Source organism: Balaenoptera acutorostrata, chromosome 8 (assembly GCF_949987535.1).
Source record: "Balaenoptera acutorostrata chromosome 8, mBalAcu1.1, whole genome shotgun sequence".
Lineage (NCBI taxonomy): Eukaryota > Metazoa > Chordata > Mammalia > Artiodactyla > Balaenopteridae > Balaenoptera > Balaenoptera acutorostrata.
Genome location: NC_080071.1, coordinates 85524273 through 85549179, shown reverse-complemented (window position 1 = coordinate 85549179; position 24907 = coordinate 85524273). Strand labels below are relative to the sequence as shown.

Below are 24907 nucleotides of genomic sequence, written 5' to 3'. Positions count from 1 at the left end.
CAATTTGAGACTCACAAACTCTGTGTGCTAAGTATGTAGCCCCTGTTTTCTAAATGTGGTAACTTGCTCAGCTTTACATGGCTGGTATGTAGAGTCAGGACTTGATTCCTGACCTCTTCACTTGCAAGTCGGTGATTCCTTTCATTGTGCCAAACTGTTTTTACTGCACGAACCACTTGATCCAAATGATGAAGAAGGACTTAGAGGAGGGTATGAAGTACTTAGAATTGAAGAGTATTAACTCATTCAGTTTAGAATTTAAGGAGCAGTTTTTCCCTCCTAGAAATTTTAACTCATTCATTTTTGATTCATTCTGTTTCCTCCCAAACTTGCATTAAGTTGTCTTCTATGTGTAGCTTCCTTCCTGTGACCACTCCTGCCCTTTTCCTAAATCAAGGTAACTTACTTTTTTTTTTAAAAAAAAGAAGAAAAGTTTTAGTTCACCCTTAAGATAAAAGAAAGTTGGATCTTTGGAATATATTTATTTTCTCCTTATTATTCCCTCTGTTCTTTTTCACCCATCCTTCATCTCTGTCCATAATTGAGCTAGATTATCTTCCTCTTCTTCTATTGTTTTTCTCTTTTCCTTTCTTCCATAAGTTTTTGGGCTATCATTGCTCTGTTCCTCTCTTTTCTGTTCTCTTTTTCTTCTTTAGGAAATCACTCACTTCCACTGCTTGTCTGTGGGCTTGCTCTCAGGGATACTACCTAGTCTTTCCCACTTCTAGCACAGGTATTTGTAGGCTCTCCCTCCCTCTTTGCCATGCAGTAGCATTTTCATTATATCATGTGCTTTTTCTTGTTTTTCTCAAATGTTAGCGGTGGGATTGAATTCAATTTTATAGCAACTTTGGTGGAGATTGCTCTAGTGAAGGTTTCTTCTACATTGTTTTTGTTATAAAAACGCAGCATGTTGAGAAAAGAAAATTGGGATGCTTCAGGAAAATGAAAGAATTAAGATAAATTCAATCCATCCACCCAGAGATAATGATGGTTAGTATTTCTACTCTATATTTCTACCCCATGATTTTCCTTGATATGAAAGCCCATGATATAAATTAGGGCCTCTAGTCACATTCTCCCCCCCACCCCAGTTTTTTTCTGTAAAATATGTTACTGCTGTGCCTATCACATTTGAGTATTATTCTGATTTTATCAAGTCAAATTCCTGAAATGGGTTCATAGGACCTAAGGATATGAATATTTTGAAGACTTTTAACAGAATGCTAAATTGTGTTTCAGAAAGACTGAACCACTTTTTTTTTTTCCTTTTTTGATTAAACCAATTTATACTCCTACTAATACTTTGTGAGAATGCCTATTTCGCCAAATCCTAGTCAGTACAGCACACCATTTTTAATCAGAGTTTGTGGAAAAAAGGGTTCCTTTGGTTAAAGTTACCATTTCTCTGGTTACTTTAGAGTTGAAGATCTTCCCCACATATTGGCCATTCTTACTTACGTTATGAGTTGTCTGTTAGTGTCCTTTGTCTGTTTTAATCTTGGAGATGCTTGCTCTTTTATTAGAACCCTTTATGGGAAGGGTATCAACCTACTGACATGGGCAAGTATTTTTTGCTAGTTTTATTACTTGTTCTGGTTTGTTTTAATTTATAGTAGATTTTAAATTTAGATAGTCAAGTCTATCAGCTCTTTGTTTCTTTTCTTCCTTTGCCTTCTCCATACCCAGAATAAAATTTTCTTCTTGGTTCTGTTATGGTTCCATTTTTACATTTTATTGTAATCTGTCAGTGTTTTTTTAATGGTGTGAGGAAATGCTTGAATCCAATCCACCCCACCTTCTCACCCCCAGTACAAAATTTGTCTGCAAAGTTTTGATAATTATTTATTACTGAGTAATAAATTATGAGATCTAAAGGTTATAGCCTTCTGTTAACATTGTCAAAGCAGGGATTTTTTAAGCCAGCATTAATTATACAGGAAGAAATAATTTGTATTTTGCTTAAAAAACTATTTCAAAGGGATAGGATACAGAAAAACACAAAAAGAAAATAAATATCATCCAGAGATTGTCTGGGTTAATATTTTGATTTTTATCTGTCTTTATTTATCTGTTATTTTTTGGGAGGGGGGAGGATCTGAGTTCCCTGACCAGTGATTGAACCCGTGCCCCCTGCAGGGAAGTCCCTATCTGTCTTTAAAACACAATTTAGCATGTAGCTGATTATACTGGAAATACTTTTGGATCCTACTTTTTTCACTCAGTATCCTAACAAACGTTTTCTCTTATCATTATGATTTTTTTGGTAATTGTTTACAGATGGTCACATGATTTGCTGAATCAGTGCGCAACATTTTCCACTATTAATTTTCATTTTTTGGATAGTTAGATGGTTGCAGTGGGAAAAGTTCTCGCTTATGCTTAAATGTTTGCAATTTTGGCATCTCTTAAGAGATATGTTCCCAGAAGTGAAATTGCTTGGTCAAAGCGAGTTTTTTATGGTCAACTTATTTCACATAAATTTTTTTCTCCAATTTACTTATCACCATCAGGAAAAAGAGTGCTTTTTCTCATCATTCTATTTGTGTTATCTCCATTTTGCATTTTCCTGCTAATTTGATATGGAAAAATTGCATTGATTTCATTTTATTGGTGTTTCTATAGTAATGAGAAAAAACATTAGAAAAATAGGTTTAAGGAGTGAGATCTGAGTGAGAATACTTCTTGATGTAAATGTACTAATAAGTTTTCATATGTTGTTAATCTTCCTTTGAACCATGATACAGGAGAAATGAACTTTTAATTTGTTCAGCTGAGATTAACCCCTCTTCTTGTGTAATGATTTCCCTCAGTTCTTCACCCATGTATTTTGAGTGGTAGTTAATTTTTTCCACTGTGATCTTACTCTGCTCCTGGCTCCCCACTGCCTTTTGCCAAAGCTGGCAGAATCTGCAGTCTTTATTTATTCTGAGCACAGTGATGGGACTGGGGTGGTCATGTGATCCACGCCGGAAAAAACTGAAAGCTTTTCCCTTTCTGGTAGCACAGGGAAGATGTGAATCTGAAGTTGCCAACTGCATGTCTCCTGCCTTATGGAAGATGATGGACAGTCAGAGAAAAGCAAATATATTAGAGATTATGTGTGATTAAAGTTCTGACGAGTTTCAATTCCTTAGTTCTTCAGAGCTGTGTTGACTCTTTTCTCTAGACTTGCTTATTTAACTATTGGATTCTGGAGGTATGCGTGCCTCATTTTAATAAAGCCTCTGTTTTTGGCTTTAGAGCTAAAGAGTCCTGCCTTGATGTATTTGCAGTACAAATTCAGTATAAGATTGTATTCATCCATTTGTAGAGCACCATGCTAGTAAGCACCATGCTAGATGGTAATTATAAAAATTAGAGTAGAATAGCCTTTGTCACAAGCAGTTTCCAGTTCAGTAGGGAAAATGGGCATGTAAGTGGTTATTAAAGTCAAGTGAGAAACATTTCTGGTGATGACCTCATTGATGGGGCTTTGAAGGCTGAAGAAGCAGTTGTAAAATATATGGTACGTGTCAGCCATATTTGTCTCTACTTGAGACGTGGAGTCATTAGTTATTTTCAGAGTGGATTTGATTTCTCATTTTTCTGTGTCTCGTTACTTTGCTCACAAGTAGTAGGTGTTCAGCAAATACTAGTGTTGAAATCAGGAGATTTACTTCCTTGGCATTTTTAGGCACAGATATGTGACTTTCTTTTACTGAAATGGTCATGAAAAGGTCATTGACTGGAGTGAAGGCCAGTTGAAATAGGGCCTGGTTTAAATGAGCTATGCGACAAGGTGCCTGGATTGTGCTACAGTAACAAACAGCTCCTAAATATTAGTATAACAATCTAACCACTAGGAAACTCGTCCATCCTGCGTTACCTGCAGGCTCTGCTCCATGTCTGCACATTCAGGTATTCAGGTATCACTGCTGTGGCGGCAAGAGAATATGCTGACTTGCTCTCTGGCTGTCCAAGGCTTCCCTCAGAAGTGATCCATTTCCACGCACGTTCCTTGACCAGAGCAACTTACATGGCTGCACATAACTTCCAGGTGGTTTGGCAGGTATCATCCTACTGTGTGTCTGGAAAGAAGAGAAATGGAATATTTGCAAACAGCACCTGGTAGCTATCGCAGGCTGTTTAACACCATTTTAAAATTTTTATTCTTGCTCCCATGTCTGCAACAAACTGTTTATTTCCCTAAATTCTACTTAGGACAGCATGGACACGCAATTGTGTGTTGTTCTCTTCATTCTCCTACTTAATTAACCAGTATGGGTGCCTTTTAATTTTTATTTTTAAAATTTATTTATTTATTTGTTTTTGGCTGCTTTGGGTCTTTGTTGCTGCGCACGGGCTTTCTTTAGTTGTGGCGAGCGGGGGCTGCTTACTCTTCGTTGCGGTGCGCGGGTTTCTCATCGCGGTGGTTTCTCTTGTTGTGGAGCACGGGCTCTAGGTGCCCGGGCTTCAGTAGTTGTGGCGCACGGGCTTAGTTGCTCCCAGGCCAGGGATCGAACCTGTGTCCCCTGCATTGGCAGGCAGATTCTTAACCACTGCGCCACCAGGGAAGCCCTGCCTTTTTAAATATTCCTTTTTTGGTGTTCCTTCTGTCTCTTTTTTCATCCTGACCTTTGCTCAGTCAGATGGAAGCGCAAGCTTCCTCATCTTTGGGAGGAGGAGAATGTTAAGGGGAGGCAGTGTGATGTGACAGTGACTTCACTGTTTCTTAGGACTTAATTGAAACCACTTTAAAAAACAATTTATACTAGAGTTGGCCCGGTAACTTGTCACTTGCTCCTTTCAGTAATGGCGAATCTTACTGCATAATTATGCACTTTGAGTTTCACCCAAAGAACCACGTGTGCACACGCTTTTCCACTTTTTGGGCTGCTTTGGTAATGCTCAGAAGGCTGGTCTGTCCCATCAGGCCTTGTGCTGGGAGGCAAGATTGACAGTGTTGTGTTCAACAGTGGCATGGTTGTCTTGGTCTAAAGAGGAACAGAGGCTACTTTTTTCTAGGTAGAAGTTATGTGCATTGGATTCTTAATAGTATCCATGTTAAATTATTTCTTGGACCAACAAAGTAATATTTTATATATTGTGTAATTTTCTCTGCATTATATATTTCTTGCTTTAATCATCAAGTGTGAAATTTTGTCCAAAAGTCACTTCATAAACATTGGAAACCTATAAGGCATCAGCTGCCATAGATTATTTCATATCTTAACTGACGATTTGCTCTGATTCTCCTGTCCGTCAGTATTGAAGGAATCTGATGTTCCACACCACTTTTTACAAATGCTTTCTCAGTCTCAGAATGCTTTCCTAGAGTATCAGTATGACTAAAAAAAATAAATATATGTAAATGCTTCTTCAGTACTTGAACAGCAAGTTTCAATATCATATATGGAAGGCTATTGCTTTTGAAGCAGGAGGGAAAACGTGATTTTCTTCTATTTTTCTCATAACATCTCCAAAGCCTTAAGCCATTTATTTTGACATATACAATCAGGAACAGAAATACCAGCATGGGTAGGAAAAATTTAATAACTAGATGCTGACCTTTTACTTTCACCACTAAGCCCCTAGATGTAACTGTGGGGTTTCAGATTTAGGGATTTGGAATACCTGGGCTCAATCTCACCTTTCCTGCCTAAGGGCTGGGTGATTTGGGGCAAGCCTCCGTTCTTACATCTTTAAAATGGAAATATACCTGCCTCCGGTGTCTTTTGAGGATTAAGCTAGATAATGTCTTTAAAGAATCAGTATAATGCTTATCACATAATCACACGTTTAAAATTATTCTGTGTTTGTGGTTTTGTTTTGGATTTTTTTAAAAAATTTTTTACTCTTTTTTTTTGGCTGCGTCGGGTCTTTGTTGCTTCACACGGGCTTTCTCTAGTTGTGGCGAGCAGGGGCTACTCTTTGTTGCAGTGTGTGGGCTTCTCATTGCGGTGGCTTCTCTTGTTGCGGAGCACGGGCTCTAGGCACGCGGGCTTCAGTGGTTGCAGCATGTGGGCTCAGTAGTTGTGGCATGCAGGCCCTAGAGCATGCGGGTTTCAGTAGTTGTGGCACGTGGGCTCAGTAGTTGCGGCACGTGGGCTCCAGGGCTCGCGGGCTTCAGTAGTTGTGGTGCACGGGCTTAGTTGCTTCACAGCCTGTGGGATCTTCCCGGATCAGGGATTGAACCCGTGTCCCCTGCATTCACAGGCGGATTCCTAACTACTGCGCCACCAGGGAAGTCCTCTGTGGTCATCTTAATACATTTTTATCCAGGTATTTATAAAAGCCAGTGTAGTTCATGAGATGGTATTGTATCACTAATCTATCACTAATCACTAATTTACTTTTATTATCTCAGTGTTTATACCCCTCACCCAACTAATTTATTTGTGAAAGGTGGGGGCAAAAGTAAATTGAGCTGTGAGATTCCCTTTGGGGGGGTGGGCATCTTTTCCCATGGTTTTTGTTTGTTTGTTTGTTTGTTTAAATATGAATTTTATTTTATTTGTTAAAAAATAATACAGCAGGTTCTTATTAGTTATCTATTTTATACACATTAGTGTATATATATATGGTTTTGATTTTCAGTCCCTCTGCCTTTTTTTCTTTGCACAATAACTTAAAGTTATTGTAGTTTACTCACCCATTCTCAGTATACCCAGATTGTTGAACATATAAAATTTTGGCTTTTGCATGTTTCCAACCCTGTTGTTAGTCTCTTACTCCAGGCTACGATTAAGAACAAAATCCTTCCAAAAGGCATTTAAGCCCTAGCCTGTCCTTCCAACCTTGTTTTCTAAGGTGTCTCTGTGCTCAGGGAAATTCATATCATTTACCAGGTGCCATGTGGGTTTTAAAATTTGCTGCCTCTCTGCCCTTGTCTATGCTGCTTTTAAGCGGAACGCTCTTTTTCCTCAGCTTCTCATTCTTCAGGGTGTGGTTTAAATGCCATGTGGTCTATAAAACCTGTATTTTCCCGCTAAGAGTAATTTCTCCCTTTGTTGTGAACTTTATAGCACTTGGTAGATCTCTTTATGGATTCTAACCTCTTTGAGGACGGGACACAGTGTAGTGTGTTATCAGTATTTATGTGCCCTGTCGTGACTTGCATATACTTGAGTTGGGAAACCAAGTGTGTGCAAGTATGAATTGAGTAGCTTGGTACAGTAGTTCTCAACTCTGTTCGATCCAGTGCTCCCACTCTATAACGTGTATCATATAATGTAAACATCTTTATTTTGATGCCCCTTTAGTGTCTTGAATTAAGAAGTATATAAAAAGCCTCCCTCCACAGTTTAGAAACATGAATATAATATACAAGAATTTCACAAAGGTGAAAATAAACAAGTAAAAGGAAAATGGTTGATAACAAAATAACATTTCAGTAGGTAAATGCTTGGGTACTTGACAGAAGATGACACTGTATTCAGATGCTTGCATCTCTAGTTGAATTTATTCAATGTGACAGCTGCGACAACAGACTTAAATGCTGTAAGCAGCATTTTCATTACAAACTTTTCCAAAATGATGCATGACTCTTGGTCAAGCTGCAAAAAACAGATATAATCTTTTGTGGATTCCCTTGCATTCCTGCAAAATTTAAGTATATAGAGAACCATGCAAAACAAATCTAAGCTGAGAAATTATAAACCTGTTTTTCCCCGATGTCATGGCCAGATTTTAAGTGTTTTCATAAGGTCTTCCTATATTATCAAGGCTATTTGAAATATATGGGTGATGAGGCAGTTTTTCACTGTGTCTCATGGTTCTGTGTACTGCATGACATCTTCTACCTCTAGTCCTTACCTGCTGAAAAAGCCAGCAGCACCACTGTTCCCCAACATACTGTTTCAAAATACTCCCTGGAGGAGGAACCACTACTGTTTGTTTGTTTGTTTTTTTTAAACCACTCATTTTTAAGATAAATAAGGAGTTCTAAATTACAGAATTATTTGTGCTAGCATTTCTCCATAACTGAACATAGGAACATTGGTCAGACTACTCAGCTTCTGTTTTGTGACTGAAATAGAAACTAGTACATTTTACAGAGAACATTAGTGAGTTTTTGTTTAAAGTGGTTTAAGTGAACTTTCCACTTCGATTATTGAAAATCAGGGGCTTATTTATAATATGCATTTTATAGCATTATAAACAAAGCATTTAATTTTTGGAACACAAAGCTATAATGTTATAATTCTGTATATAAAATATAAGAGCATAAAAATGTACGTCTGTATACACATACACACACAAATTTGGAGATATAACTAAGTACCAAATCATTTATATTTGGTAATATGTACATATATTTGAGTTGTATGTCTGGCATAGATATTAATTTCAAAGAAAATCCAGGAACTGTAATACAAGGAATTAACTAGCTCCTTGTAACTAGCTGCCTTCCTCATTTGTCTAAGATTACAATAAGAATACTTTTTGCTACAAGGTTTTGGCCTCTTTTAGATGTCCTCTGGACTAGAGATGGTTTCTAATCTTTAAGACTACCAAATTAAGTATCTAGAAGGGACAGTCACTACAATTTGCCTAAAAGTCGGCAAGAGGCATTTGAGACTTGCTTTCAGGTTAATCTTGAAAGCACATAACCCAGAGTTGATTGTAGTATGCTCTGTTGCAACCTGGGTTTCTTTAACGTGAGTTGGCGCGCATGTACTTGGTAAATAGGAAAATGATGTCAGTATGATGTGGAAGTAGTGTCAGGTCTTAGGCAGTTTTTCCTGTAGTGTTAATATATGAACTGGTAATCTATGAAGTCTTATGAAAGACCTGGAAATAGTGCAGAAATGAGTTAAAGAAATCATTTAGTGCAAGAAATAGCTAGTTCCGTGGCTTCCAGAACCACCACACTTTGTACTGGTAACACTCCCAGGAAGCTCAAAACCATTTACTCTTGTATTTATAAAGAAAGAAAATGACAAAAAGGGAAGTCTCCCCCAGAATTGTATTTTTAATTTTGTCGAAGCTGGTCCTGAAAGAAAATGTCTTGAAAAATTTACACTTAAAGGAGAAAGTACAAAAATAAGAAAGACTCTAATGAGTGGACCAACTGGGATTATTGGTGCAAATGTTAGTGAAGGTTTAATCTTTTATTAAAATTGATGGCGTTTTTGTTAGGACTCTCACTGCAAAATAACATAGGTTTGAGTGCTCTGTTTCCAATCTTATTTTCACCATTAGTCCAGTTATTTTTAGTGGGTGATTTTGCAGAGCCTGAGATTTTTTTTTTTTCCAGCAACATCCATAGGATGATGTAGAAGCTCCTGAATATACTTGTGCCCCCGCTCCATCCACATCCATCCCCCCACCCAACTATCTTGGGCTATAATTCACTAAATGGGCTCATCTTGGTGCTACTTAAGAGTTTGTCGTGAATTTTATTGTCTTGTTCTTGCAAATTTGATTTACAGTGGATATAACTTTTACAGGTCTTAAAGAGATTGTTTTTTTAATAAAAATTAATGTTAATAAGGTTTGATAAATGAGGGAGTTGGTAAAATGAGCTAAAAGGCATCAAGACTCGTTTAGTGCTGAATGCTGTTATACTCTAATTGGCTGTTCTAATTGAGCATTATTATTTTATGGAGATTTCCTTACAGTATCTGAGCATTAATAATTTATAAATGGGCATGATAAAATAGAGTCCCACTTTGGGAGGGCCCAGATTGTTACTTATGGTATCCATCTGGTTGCTTACTCCTTTTGTGGTATGTCAGGGGTTGGAAAACCCATGGGTCAAATCCAGCCTACTGCCTGCTTTTGTAAATAAAAATTTGGTTGGAACATAGCCATGCCCATTTGTTTATGTGTTGTTTATACCTGCTTTTGTGACACATAGTACCGCCCACAAAGCTGGAAGTATTTACTGCCCTCTACAGAAAATGTATCAATATTAAGATCATGCTAAACAATAGAAGGACATAAATGGTGTTTTATAGTATTTTAAAAAATTTTTTGACGAGGCCTCAGAATATCACACTTAAAAATAATTTTAGGAAAGGTAGAATCAGATCAGTATGGGATTTAAGCCAGTTTGTGAGCCTCACTTTCTCAGATGATTGGATACTGTTTTCTTTCTGTTCTTTTTCCTCCCCTCCCCTCCCCCTTTCATACATGTTGAGACTTTACCTGCTGAATTCTTTAGTTCCTTGAAAGTGTTAGTAAGGACATGAAAAATGCAGGAGTGGGTTTGGGTGGCTATAAAGTTAGATGTATTTTAAAACCAGAGGACAATTTATTTGGGTGGAGAAGAGGAGGAGTGCTGCCTCTGCAGTGGGAACAGCATTAGGTTAGTGTTGGTCAATTTCTGTCGACAAAGAGTTATGGTGGGTTTTTTTGTTTTTCTGTTGTTTTTCTTTTAAAGGATTGACATTTAACTGCTTAACTACTTGAACATTATCACAAAGTTGTCTAGCTTTGAATGGATAAGGTTTTCTTTTAATATGATTTTTAAATTTTCAAGGAATACAGCAAGGAATATTTTAAATTTTATTATGCAATGAAGTAGAAATTGTGATTCAGTTAAAAGATTAATCTATGGCAAACTTTACAAAAATAAGAATGTAGAGAACCTGAATGATGTAATTTATAAATATTATTCCGTGGATATTAAATTGTATACCTGAAAACAACATTTTACCTCCCTTTTTAAAAAATAACTATGAAATGTTTTGCAAATTTACTCAGTCTTATTCCTTAAAAAAAAAAAAAAGTAGAACTCTCATATCTTTTACTAGAAATGTAACAAAAACAAAAAGCAACTCCTAGAAACTAAATCTCTCAAACAAGAAACTCATGGGATAAAGCAAAATTTCAGTCTGCCAGTGTAAGAATATCTAGGAAAAAGAAAAACTAAATCACAGTATATAAAACTCTTGTAAGGTTCAGCTTGGATACACCCAGAGAAAATATAACATATACCGTGGGGGGAAAAATCATTACTAAAGCAAAGACTACAACACACAAAAGACTATAGGTTACTATAGTTTTTTAGTAGTTGATCTAGTGAAATCTTTAGAAAGTACTATTCTTTTATGGATTAAAACCTTAAAAATGAAAATGATAGTACGGACCCAAGAAATATTTACTTTCATTGAGAAGCTGATGCCATATCTTCTTTCAAGATTCCAGTATTGAGTTCTTCTGCAATAATGAAAGAAAACAGTAAAGATACTGAGACCAGAAACCTTAGATCATCTTTTTGAAGAGATGGTGGAACACGTATGATATGTTAAGAAGAACTGCACGGCATCCTTATATGTTCAGTTAGAGTTATCGTGTAAGGCGTTCAGTGACTCATTTCTAAATTCCTTTGAGATCATTTTCAGATTGAAGGCCTTAAAAATTTTTTTTTTTAACAAAGTAAACAGCTTTGGTATTAATGAAACTTTATTATTCTCATTAGAATATGCTCTTTTATGTTATTTACATGAAGGATGTTGGCCGTGAATTACATAAATTGCATCTGTTCCGTTAATATCTCACCTCTGGAACATGAACTTTTCTGGGTATATATTCGTGCATGCTTCCTTTGCTTGTGTAAATCTCATGTGACCTTTGCCAGAGGTTAAACATCTAACAACTGAAAACAGTTTCTTCATGTCCCTCAAGCTTGCTCTTAAAACAATGCTGGCATAAGGATTTGATTTATTATAAATATAACCCAACCATGTATCAACGGTGCAATTGTTTTGAATGTGTTTGGAATATTTTGTGGTAAATTCTTTATCTTTTTATCTAGGACTTGGTTTTTTGGTGTACTTCAGCTGGTTATAAAAAAAATCTTAACTCTTGGGGTATTGAGGGGGTTGGTTCTAAAAGGTAATTTCTTTGGCCAGATTATTTGATAGAATAATAATTTAATTATAGAAATATTTGGGAAAAGGGTAGAGTCAATAATGAAGAATTGGGAAGCATTTTTTTTTTTTTTAATGAAAAAAGATTTCACTTTCAGTGTTGTATTTGCATCTCATTTTCCTGATAGATTTCTGTTTTGGTTTTCTGCTGACAGGTCACATTTAGGGCAGGCAAAACATAAGGGATATAGCCCTCCTGAGAGTAGAAAATCTAATTCTAAGGCACCCAAAGTGCAGTCTAATACTACTTCTGAACTGTCAAGGGGACACCTTTCTAAAAGGTAAATCTTCACATTGCTTATACATTTTTCAAGGCAGAATTATTTGCATTTGAATCATTACGTAATATTAAAACATACCAGGTTATGCCAAAATGTTACGATACATGTTTTCATTATTATCCGGGTATAACTTTTAGGATTAATAGTGTATCACCTCTGCAGTGATGTCAGTGCAACATACCCCAGATAGTGCTTTATTCTCCTTGATTAGAGAGCTGCGAGTTTCTCCTTTTCCTAACAAACCATTATAGGCATCTGAAATGCCATTTTAAATCCAATTTTTCTTAGTTTTTTATTGTCAGAGCCACAGATCAGTGATGTCTTAAGATCTAATTGATAGGAGTCTTTGGAAAGGAATGTGACTGTAAATATTTGATACTACAATATAAAACTTTCTAACCTTCATTTTGAAAGTGTATATGTTAATGCTTATTTATTTTAAGCTTTGACAAAGAAGTTGTGTTTGTAAATAGAGTATTGATATTCTAGTTTCAACTCGTTCTGAGCTACTAAGTAAGCATTCTTTTTCTTGTAATCCTAATTCTTGTTTTATGATTAGGGGTGTTAGTGTCAGTAATCTTTGGGCTAAAGAATTAGCCTGATCTTCTAATATTTTACCATCCAAAGTGTCACCCTCCCCCCACCCCCACCCCTTTTTTTTCCCCTCAGTTTTGAACCATTTGCGAGCCTATGTTTATTTAGTTACTGGACTTACCAGGAAAACTTTTGCACTTGAAAAAAAATCTTATTTCCACAGATTTGAGAAGTTAATAAATAAGTATTATATGACAGGTTTAACGATGGCAGGCTGATATTAACTCTTGTCTTATCTAACCTCTTAGAAGCTGCAGTTCATCATCTGCTGTCATAGTCCCACAACCAGAGGATCCAGACAGAGCCAATACTTCAGAAAGGCAGAAAACGGGGCAGGTGCCTAAGAAAGACAATTCTCGAGGAGTGAAACGCAGTGCTAGTCCAGACTACAACAGGACCAACTCTCCTAGCTCTGCAAAAAAACCCAAAGCACTTCAGCATACTGAATCTCCCTCAGAAACAAGTAAGCCACACAGTAAGTCAAAGAAGAGACATTTAGACCAGGAGCAACAACTGAAGTCTGCACAGTCTCCATCAACAAGCAAGGCTCATACCAGGAAGAGTGGGGCCACTGCTAGTTCACGGAGTCAGAAAAGAAAGAGGACAGAGAGTTCTTGTATAAAGAGTGGTTCTGTGTCAGAAGCAACTGGTGCCGAAGAGAGATCTGCAAAACCTACCAAGCTGGCTTCAAAATCAGCCGCCTCAGCCAAAGCTGGGTGTAGCACCATCACCGATTCTTCTTCTGCTGCCTCTACTTCCTCCTCGTCTTCTGCTGTAGCCTCGGCCTCCTCTGCTGTTCCACCAGGTGCCAGGGTGAAACAAGGAAAAGACCAGAACAAGGCCAGGCGTTCCCGTTCAGCATCCAGCCCCAGTCCAAGAAGAAGTAGCAGGGAGAAGGAACAGAGTAAAACTGGTGGCTCTTCAAAATTTGATTGGGCTGCTCGTTTCAGCCCTAAAGTTAGCCTTCCTAAAACAAAACTGTCTCTTCCAGGGTCTTCTAAGTCAGAGACATCAAAACCTGGACCTTCTGGATTACAGGCCAAATTAGCAAGTAAGTTCACTCGAAAGATCTTTTTTTTTTTAAATTAAAGAAAATTTCTCTGGGTTTGTCAAGAGGGATCAGGTTTTCAAGGTAGTCAGTCTGAGGCAGTTTTAGATTTATTACTCTACCTGTATCTGTACCCAAAGTGTATAATAATTGATAAACCACGTTTACTTTTATGGAGATGGATAAGGAATGCTTCCGCCTTATTACTAAATTGTCATGTTTTAGTATCTTTCTTTATCTTTGCAGCATTTGCTACTTATTTTCTGATGTCAGAGTAGGACAGCAAGTTGGTTTTTCTCCTATAACCAGAAACAAAACTGTTCTAGTTATGAGTTGATCATGACCACAGTTGGAGATCAAATGCTCTTTTTTGGTATTATACATTCTTTTTGTTTTGTAAAATTAATTAATTAATTAATTAATTAATTTATGGCTGCTTTGGGTCTTCGTTGCTGCATGTGTTGCTGCACATGGGCTTTCTCAAGTTGCAGCGAGCGGGGGCTACTCTTCGTTGTGGTGCGCGGGTTTCTCATTGCGGTGGCTTCTCTTGTTGCGGAGCACAAGCTCTAGGCGCGCGGGCTTCAGTAGTTGTGGCACTTGGGCTCAGTAGTTGTGGCTCGCGGGCTCTAGAGCGCAGGCTCAGTAATTGTGGCACACGGGCTTAGTTGCTCCACGGCATGTGGGATCTTCCCGGACCAGGGCTCAGACCCATGTCCCCTGCATCGGCAGATGGATTCTTAACCACTGCACCACCAGGGATTCTAACACTGTGTGTGGGACCACTGCTCCACACATTCTTGATGTGAGGAAACCCTGAGCTAAGTTATTAGAATAAATGTACCCTAGTATTAATTAAACTTTATTCACATGTAATATTTTATGGCCTTTAAGGAGCTTAGACTAAGGATGAATACCTCTTATGTTCATTGCACTGGGCTCTGGGTCCTAGGTAAATGGGAAAGAAATTGCCTTCTTGAAGCGTATAGTGGAGCAGAAAGAACTAATGTTTGAGAATAATACATTCAAGCAAAGAAACAAACAATAGATAAGAGAAAGGCATCCTGAGGCACTTTTCTCCCTCTTTTTTCCAAAAAAACTTCTTCAGGAAGCCAAATGTTAACTTCATTAGAACTGATTAGAAATCGTGGAGACCCTCTTCAATTACATGATTGCTGTAATGATGAAGTGCTTTTTTTTTTCTATTTTGAGAAATCTAAACGACGCAAATACAGAGAACAAAACAGCACTTACCTGTGGTTTTCAAAGCATTTAATTTTTGTAATATTTAACCAAGAAGCTTGTTTTTGACCATCTTTTCTCCTTTTGAGCCCTCAAAGAAAATTTCAGGTCCACATTTTGATAGGGCTAGAATGTTTTTTGGTCATTGGAAGATTTTATATAGTGTCTACTAGTATTCTTGTGAAAGTTTAATATTGAACCAGCCTAACCTAGTGTTGAATCAGAGCTGTTAGCTCTGTTTAGTTTAATTCTACAATCTATAAACTATTTTCAGTTGATTCAATATTAGCAACATTTTGACAAGAATACTAGTAGACATTATGGTAAAATTTTATGTTTAACCTGTATCATAGGGTTATTGTGAAGGTAGCATCTCTTACTCTTAAATTATAGAATTTGTTCTATTTGTTATTTTAAATATGCGGTATATCTGTATAAAATCTTTTGAATTTGAATATAAATATCGGATGAAGATTAAGATTGGTATCCTGAAGTCAAAAGGAAATAAAAGGTTGGGTAAAAAGGGACAGCCGTTTGTCCGTTGGTCCAGACAAGGTTTTCTTGACAATTGGAGTTATTTATCTCTGCCTTTTTACCTCTTCCTCTGTCTACTTTTAAGTGAAGTAGAAGCATGTGTGCATCTGTATTTGCGTCCTTGTGTGTCTCCACTGTGTGTAGTAGCTGTGTGATCTCCACAGTCAGTGGCCCAGGTTGAGTTTACAGCACAGTCCGTGGGATTCACTCTAACCCTTCCAGCCTACCTCATTTGAAGAGCTCATCTCTTTCAATTCTTATTTCTAGGAGGGTCCTGGCACAGGTGAGAGCAGATTGCTCTTTTTTTTTTAAATTTATGTATCTTATTTACTTATTTTTGGCTGCATTGGGTCTTTGTTGCTGTGCGCGGGCTTTCTCTAGTTGCGGCGAGCGGGAGCTACTCTTCATTGTGGCGCGCGGGCTTCTCATCGTGGTGGCCTCACTTATTGTGGAGCACGGGCTCTAGGCTCACAGGCTTCAGTAGTTGTGGCACACGGGCTCAGTAGTTGTGGCTTGCGGGCTCTAGAGCGCAGGCTCAGTAGTTGTGGCACACGGGCTTAGTTGCTCCGCAGCATGTGGGATCTTCCCGGACCAGGGCTTGAACCTGTGTCCCCTGCATTGGCAGGCAGACTGTTAACCACTGCACCACCAGGGAAGCCCTGAGCAGATTGTTCTCGAGTGTTGTGTCCTTAACTCTTCTCAGAGACCAGCTTTCTTTTTGTACATAGTTAGTGCAATCTTTAAAAGAAAACCTGACCCTACCAGTGGCTGATCAGCGGGGTTTTCTTGGTTGTGAGATTGCTCTCAAACAGGAAGCCCCGAGGGTTTTGATGCTGCCCCTGTGCCAGTCCACGTGTGCTGCCATACTCGCTCTGCACATGGTCACAAACTGACTTAGTGTAAAACTCACTTCATAGTTGCTTTTCTTACTTTCACAAAATCTGTGTGTTCTGTGGTCACTAATATCACTTTCCCATTTTCATTGCCATTACCCTAGTTCTAAGCTCTAATTATAGCCTAAGCTGTTGAAACAAGAGAAGGGAACCAGCATTTGTTTCACATCTAAAAGTGCCAGGTATTTTACGTATGCAGTCACATTTACTTTTCCGAAAAATTGGTGCTTGATGATAGTTATTAAGGAAATTTATTCCAAGGAGGTGAAATAACTTGCCAGAGTAACATATCTCGTAAGTGACAGAGTTAGGATTTGAAGATGGGGTGGGTATGTGTGGCTTTGAAGCCTTTGTTTTCTTTGCTATGTCACTTATTTTTCATCCATGTTAGTTGTTTGTGTTTTACTGTTGCAATCTATTTGGGTCATTAAGAGATGTTAAGACCCCAGAGGAGATGAACTTTTATTTGATCCTTCCTTACTGGTATTGATTCATCTTTAGGGATGAATAATACTATGTGAGCCCAGGGGTTCATATTATACCATTAACTGTGTGTTTGCTTCTTTACAAATAAGTGAAAAACATTTCAAAACAAAATAATAACAAATACTTAAAGTGCTTACAAGTGCCTGACAACTTGTAAATAGTTGACATGGATCATCTCATTTACTCCTCATCAGCCCTGTGTGGCAGGTACTGTTATTCGCTTCTTACAGGTAAAGAAACTCAGGGTCAATGAGGTCATGTTACCTGTCCAAGGTCACAGAACTAAGAAGTGATAGAGCCAAGAGTCAAACCCAGGCCATGTGATTCCAGAAATTAGTTGTGAGAATAGGGTGCAGAGGATTGAGTAGATTGGGTGAGCTAAATCCAGGCAGGCTTCCTGGAGTCACACAGGGCAGGGTGAATTTTAGGTATGATTAAATAGGTCACTTTAGGAAAGAGTTTATGTAAGAAGGAGTACTGCAAGAGGATTGGCAGTACTTGGTAATTTTATTTAAGAATACAGAGGCAAAATGAAGTATCTTAGAGGAATCCCTGGGCTTCAAGTAATGGTATTTTGGGGAGAGAGAGCTCTTAATATAGAGCTAAAAATCCTAGATTTGAATCCTAGTTCTGCCATTTTATCAGCTGGTGACTACGAGAAAGTTGGCAACCTTTTCATTGTAAAATAGGCACAGTAGCTATTTGAGGAATGAATAAATACGTGAGGAGCCTTAGCATAGTGCTAATAGTACTTAGGATGCATCACTAAATTTAGGTTGCACAGCTGAAATTGAGTATCTTAAGACAAAGCATTCAGGAGCATCATTTTGAAAATGAAGGATTGATATAAATTCTAGCTATTGATCAGCTTACGGTATGGCTATCTTTAGATTTGGAAGACCCTGATTTAAAGTTCTGTTGTCTTCTGATAGTTTTGTGGGGTTGGACAAATCACTGAACTACAATTATGATAGCAACCTAATCCCTGATCTTTGCAGAATGATAATATTCATTCTTGTGAAGCATAAATGAAAGAATGTATGTGAAAACAACTTTGTAAAATTAAAATACCATATAAACATAAAATGTGAATTGAGAATTGTTGCGATAGATTTGAAGAGCTTTTGTGTGCATTAGGAATTAGTTTGATATTTTTTTTAATTTAACGTTAATCTGGGGGCAGAATTAGATTCAATGGTTACAATCCATTCAATGGATTAGCAACTCCGGGTAAAAAAAAATGTCAGTTAACTAAAAAATGGAGTGGACATTTTGTGAGATAGAAAGCATTCCAAATTGGGTAGGTTGTTTTCTTCAACTTTTAGGACTCAGTGAACCTGTTAATTAGAAGGTGATATGTTTCCTCAGGTATGGTCTCATTCTAAGATACGATTGGTCAGTAAAACTTCCTGGTAAAGGAAATTTTTTTCAAATTGTAGCAGTAACAGTACTTACATGATGCTTTGTGAAAGCCCATTTCCCCATGGTCAGATACCACTCAAGGAGATTCAGGATATGCTTTAGTATATTGAAAAATATGAGAATTCTTACGGTCACTTCTGTTTAACCCATTATTTTATAAATCTGTTTGACCACCTATTACCAAGGGAGACAGCAGTGGTCCATGGAACACACTTTGGGAAATGATACATTTAATCGGGTCACTGAAGCAGGAAGACCTTTCCTGGTGTGCTGCTTTGGCATCTGTTGAACAAGTTTCTGGTGAGGAACTAGGGCTGGCAGTATATTTTAGCTGCTTTGTGACGGGCTACCTGAAGCCTATGGCTTGCCATCTGCCGCTGGTCAAGATAGCTGTGGGACAAAGGTCACCTTGTGTCAATTGGTAGAAGTTTATAAATTTTTTTGCTGCATTGGGTCTTCGTTGCTGCACGCGGGCTTTCTCTAGTTGCAGTGAGCAGGGGCTACTCTTCATTGCGGTGCATGGGCTTCTCATTGTGGTGGCTTCTCATGTTGCAGAGCAGGGGCTCTAGGTGCGCTGGCTTCAGTAGTTGCGGCACGTGGGCTCAGTAGTTGTGGCCTGTGGGCTCTAGAGCTCAGGCTCAGTAGCTGTGGCGCACGGGCTTAATTGTTCCACGACACGTGGGATCTTCCCGGACCAGGGCTCAAACCCACGTCCCCCTGCATTGGCAGGCGGATTCTTAAGCACTGTGCCACCAGGGAAGCCCAGTTGGGTTTTGAGAATACCCCAGAAAGGATAGTGTTATATGACAATTTTTAATCTGCATTAGGAAATTATTCTTGCTTTGCATTGTTTAACCTGAGCAAACAGTCTTAACCAGTTTATGTAGCATAAACGTAAAACCAGTGGGGCAGTGTAATGATACAAATGATTTTTTAAAATATTCAGTGATGTTTTGATGTAATATTTCAAAATATTCTTATAATATTCTGCTAATCTATCTACCTTCTCTTTAGGCTAATTTTGAAGTAATTTGACTATTTCAAAGTATGTACTGTCTTAATGGTAGAAGGTGACGGATGGCATAGACATGTAAGAAACAGTTTGTGATCAGAATCTGCGATTAATTATGGAATGTATTTATAGAAAAATTTAAAGGTGCTATATTTCCAGTTTGCTGTGTCTATTTGTAAGTCCAGTTCCCTTTCCATTATTTAAAGTAGACATCATGTGCACATTATTAATAACATAGCAGTAGTTACCAGCTTATTTTCAGCTTGAGTTTCATACTCTTCTACTCTTCTGTGACTTGCATGCAACCTGTAGCCATTATTAGAACTAGAAAAGAACCAGGCAGATGCCGAATTCTGGGAAGGTAATTCTGCCAAGAGACATGGTACTTTGTGCCTCTAGCACGGAGAGAGGAAAGAAGAATGAGTCAAGCAGGACAGAATAATTTAAAAATAAACTCTTGGTTTTACCTAGTTGGGTCTTAAAGGGCCATACCCGCTGAGTTTTTAAAAATTGAATTATCTTTTAGCCTGGTGATGTATTGGGTGAGGAGCTTAAAGGAAAAAGGATTGAGTGTTAAGAGCTTTCTGTATTATAAAGCAGCTGTTAAAATAATTTAGTACTTAAAACTTTATTAGTACTAATATGTAACCACATATTACCAATAGTAATTTACCAAAAATGAGTTGCCAGATTTTTAAAAAAGGAATATTAAATGGAAACAAATGTTATTGACCTCTTTAAGGCTTTGCTTTGTTTTATACTGTGAATTTTAAACAACCATGGTATGTATTTTTGTATACCAGGTCAGAGTAAGAATTAATTCAGCCAAATTACATTTTACTAAACTTATATTTCAGTTAAATTAAAATTGCTTTTTCTTATTCATGCCTCTGTATTCTATACTATTTTGATGCTTCTGATTATAAAGTGTTTGTTATCAAAAATGAAAAATCCCAAAAATATTAAAACGTACAAAGAAGAAAAAATAATTACTTAATCCCATCCCTAAGGGCTGTCTCTTTCTTCCAGTGTGTATCCTGCTAAAAATTTTCCTTCATATTAGTCAATACTTAATGTGTAGTCAAGTGATATAAGATTTATTATTAAAAAATAGCAGGCTTCCTGCCACATGGCCTTTCCGCATAGCCAATCATTTTGGTTTTTACTTCTGTATCTATAAATGTGAGACATACATGCTCATATGTCTATTTGTTGAATTTTTTCACTTTGACCACTATTGTGTGCCCTATATGGGAGATTTACCACACCTATTCACCCACCAAACGCATACTGTACATGCTTCACATTTTCCCAGTCATGATCGTTGCTCAGTTAACACTGAGCCTGTAGGAACTTTTCTTTTCTTATAACCTTTTTTTATAACCTTTCTTATAACCTTTTTTTTTTTTTTTTTACTGAGTTTAATAATTATTTTGTTGTTGTCCTTTTCTTTGACTCCGTCACTCAACTCCAAACTCATTATGCATTGTCTAAATCTTTTCTCAAGCTGTCTACATGGATTTGTTTCATTTTCCTGAAGAAACGAGGCCTCTGGATGGCTGCCCTTTTATGCCTGGTTACATTGCTTTTAGCTTCAGGTATTTCTTTAGTCTTCTGTTTAGTTTCCTGATTCCAGATCCTGCATCTTCTTTCTTGATTTACTGTTTTGTTTTGGTGAACATGTCTTCCACTTGCTTTCTAAGAAAAAGTACATATGAGATTTTTTAAAGTTTTTTTTGTTTTTTTCAGATTTTGAATGTGAAAATCTACAACCTTGATACTTATTTGACAGACTGATTGAAAATACATTTCTGGGTTGGAAATTATTCTCCATCAGAATTTTGAAGAATTATGTTATTTAGATTTCAGTACTGCAAGCATTCTGATTCCTGATCTGTATATATAACCCGTTTTTCTGGAAACTTACAGATCTTTGCCTCAGTTATTTAGAAATGTCGTGATACAGGCATAGCTGTGCATTTGTTTCATTCCTTGTTAGGGTGATCTGAAGTTCTGGTTTCCCTTGGATCTGGGGCATTCCCCAAGACCAACGTTTAGCCTTAAAACTACGAGAATCCCATGCAAACCAGGACAGTTGGTCACCCGATCTTTGCTTCTTTTCTCTTTCTGAATCACCTATTATTTTGGGTAATTGTCCTTTTGGAAGGTTCTGGTCTTATCTTTTTGTTCTTGCTTTCCTTTTTTGTTCTACTTTCTGGTAGATTTCTGCAGCTTCTTCCAACCTTTGTATTGATTTTTTATTTCATGTTTGCTATCTTGTTTTTATTTTCAAGAGGTTATTTTGTTCTCATTTCCTTTTTTTTAAAAAAAAGGTTTCCTCCCCCCTTCTCTTTTTCTTTCTTTAATTGAAGTATAGTTGATTTACAATATTGTGTTAGTTTCAGGTGTACAGCATAGTGATTACTTTTTTTTGCAGGTTATATTACATTGTGGGTTATTACAAGATACTGGATATAATTCCCTGTGCTATGCAGTAAATCTTTATTGCTTATGTATTTTATATGTAGTAGTCTGTATCTGTCAATCCCATACCCATAATCTGTAATTTGCCCCCCCCACCCGTAACCACAAGTTTGTTTTTTATGTCTGTGAGTCTGTTTCTGTTTTGTATATACATTCATTTGTGTTATTTTTTAGTTCTACATATAAATGGTATATTGTATTTGTCTTTCTCTATCTGACTTATGTCACTAAGCATAATATTCTCTAGGTCCATCCATGTTGCTGCAAATGGCAATCGTTCATTCTTTTTTATGGCTAAGTAATATTCCATTGTGTGTGTGTGTGTGTATGTGTGTGTGTATTATACACACACACACACCACATCTTCTTAATCTAGTCATTTATTGCCAGGCACTTGGGTTGCTTCCATGTCTTGGCTATTGTGAATAGTCCTGCCATGAATATTGTTTTTAATTATAGATGCTTATTCCCCCCCGCCCCCCTCCCCCCATTAAGAGCAAGTTTTCTTTTCTTGCAGAGTCCTCTTATGTAATTTTTTTGGGGGGTGTGTTTACTCTGTTTTTGACTTTCATACCAGGAACTTTCCTCAAATTCAGGTAATTCCTGGGTGTCTCCTCATACTCAAGAGTAGGGGAACCAAAAATCTAACTTGCAAGCTCTGAGCACATGGATGAGACTTGACTGAGATTCACTATCTAATGAACAAATTGGGCTATGATCATTTTCAGATCTTTTTTCTTTGGCTGGTAAAATTCCACAGGGAAGATTCTTTCAGACTCCTGCCTGGAGGTGAAAGCCTAACTGCCAGAGTTCTGGGGACTAAGTGGGAGGAGAGGCCTAGGAAAGAGTCCAGATGTCATCCAGTTTGTCTGTATATATGTGATCCTTCCGCCTCTCATTCTTGGTATGATGCACCTATTTTCAGCTGTGTACTTTAATGGAGAATTTCTTTATTTTGTACTTTCTAAGGAATAAAGGTTTTATGTTTGCCTGCCTCAGGAGAGGGACATTTACCCAGCTGTGCAAGTTGGGGAGGGAATCTGGGGATCTGACTGCTTCATAAATAGCCTATGAGGCAATCCTCAGTTTAAACTCTGAGGTCATCCCAGAAGTACCTGGTGTCATCAATTCCTAAACCTTTGTGGGATTCTGAGTGTCAGTCTAATTGGTAGTTTATCTCAGTTTTCTGCCTTCAGTCTTCTGGTCTTCCCAGTGTATTTAGCACTGGAATTACTGCTTTTTCATCTTCTAAAATTGTGTTGTGTTGTAATGATTGTCTCTTCCATTCTTCCCATCCTTGTGAACTTATGCTTCAGATTCTTTTAATGCTATTTTAGTGGAGTTTCACTAGAGGACAGAGTGAATGCATGTGGGTCATTCTTTTGTCTTTACCCAGAGGCAGACACTTTTCTATGTATATGCACATATTTTCTTCAAAAGTAGGAGCTCATTCTGCGTGACAGTAGGCATTGCTTTTTGAGTGCCTATTATAAGCCAGGCTCCATACTAGACAGTTGCCATACATTAAATTTCATTATCATGATCACAGAATGAGGTAGTACCCATGTTTTAGGTATGAAGAAACCAAAGTGCTTTATCTGCCTAAATGATTTTTCCTTTCAAAAAATAAGCTATAAATCATGTCATTTTTTTTTTATAGCTGTGTTGGATCTTCATTGCTGTGCGTGGGCTTTCTCTAGTTGCAGGGAGCGGGGGCTACTCTTCGTTGCAGTGCACGGACCTCTCATTGCAGTGGCTTCTCATGTTGTGGAGCACAGGCTCCAGGCGCACAGGCTTCAGTAGTTGTGGCATGCGGGCTCAGTAGTTGTGGCTCGCGGGCTCTAGAGTGCAGGCTCAGTAGTTGTGGCGCACGGGCTTAGTTGCTCTGCGGCATGTGGAATCTTCCCGGACCAGGGATCAAAGTCGTGTCTTTAGCATTTGCAGACGGGTTCTTAACCACTGCGCCACCAGGGAAGTCCAATCGTGTCTTTTTAATAACTGTATATGGATGTACCTCTTAGCCCATTGCCAACTAAGAGGCATTTACATTGTTCTTCTAAATTTTTTAATTGACTATAGCTTTGTAATTCATTATTTTCTTGTAAGATATAAGATAAGAAACATAACACTGGTTATGTTTCTTTTAAATATTGATGTATATTTTAAATTCCCCCTAGAAATATATGAATTTATATTCTCACTAGTAGTGTAAACATGCCAATTTGGGGACTTCCCTGGTGGCACAGTGGTTAAGAATCCACCTGCCAATGCAGGGGACATGGGTTCGAGCCCTGGTCCCGGAAGATCCCACATGGCGCGGAGCAACTAAGCCCGTGCGCCACAACTACTGAGCCTGCGCTCTAGAGCCCGCAAGCCACAACTACTGAAGCCTGCACGCCTAAAGCCCGTGCACCGGAATGAAGAGTAGCCCCAGCTCGCTGCAGGTAGAGAAAACCCGCGTATAAGAAAAGTCCTTATACTTTTCTTCCTTTTTCTCCTCAAAGTCCAGGTCAGTAAACATTTTCTGTAAAGACCCATATAGTAAATATTTTAGGGTCTGCTGACCACATACAGTCTTTGTCACATACTCTTCTTTTATTACAACTCTCTAAAAATATAAAAAACATTCTTAGCTAGTGGGCTGCACAGAAACAGGCTACCAGCAGGATTTGGTCCATACCTACTCTAGACTACAAAGTATAATACAGTAATGACTTATAATCAGAAGATTTGGGGTTATATGTGATGCATATTCAATTAAAATTAAATGGAAATCAGCTCACATGACTGGTAAAGCCAAGAGATTGTCTAGCTTCAGGCTTGGCTGGATCCAGGAGCTCAAATGAAGATGGTCTTGTCAGTCCCAAGTCTGTGACTTATGACACCCTCATTCCCCCTCTTTCCCCAAAACACTGTCCAATCATTTATATTTCTATATGAAAGTCTCTTATATCCTCGGGTCATATGCCTGTTCTTAAATGAATTAGTATGGTGAAGGGGAGGGGATAGTGGTGGAGGAGTTGTAATTGTAGATGATGAAAATACGACAGTTT

At 37.8% G+C, this 24907-nt stretch overlaps 1 protein-coding gene across 18 annotated transcripts in view; it reads left to right on the top strand.

Moving 5' to 3' along the window:
- Positions 1-24907, top strand: part of TRIP12 (thyroid hormone receptor interactor 12) — a 144447-nt gene that overhangs the window by 43527 nt on the left and 76013 nt on the right. For 11 of the 18 annotated variants that reach the window (XM_057551521.1, XM_057551520.1, XM_057551532.1 and 8 more), the window contains 2 exons: positions 12017-12142; positions 12985-13787. In XM_057551521.1, the coding sequence (XP_057407504.1) occupies positions 12017-12142; positions 12985-13787 (929 nt within the window). The remainder of the gene's footprint in view (positions 1-12016; positions 12143-12984; positions 13788-24907) is intronic. The other 7 variants (XM_057551533.1, XM_057551534.1, XM_057551531.1 and 4 more) reach the window with 2 other exon arrangements.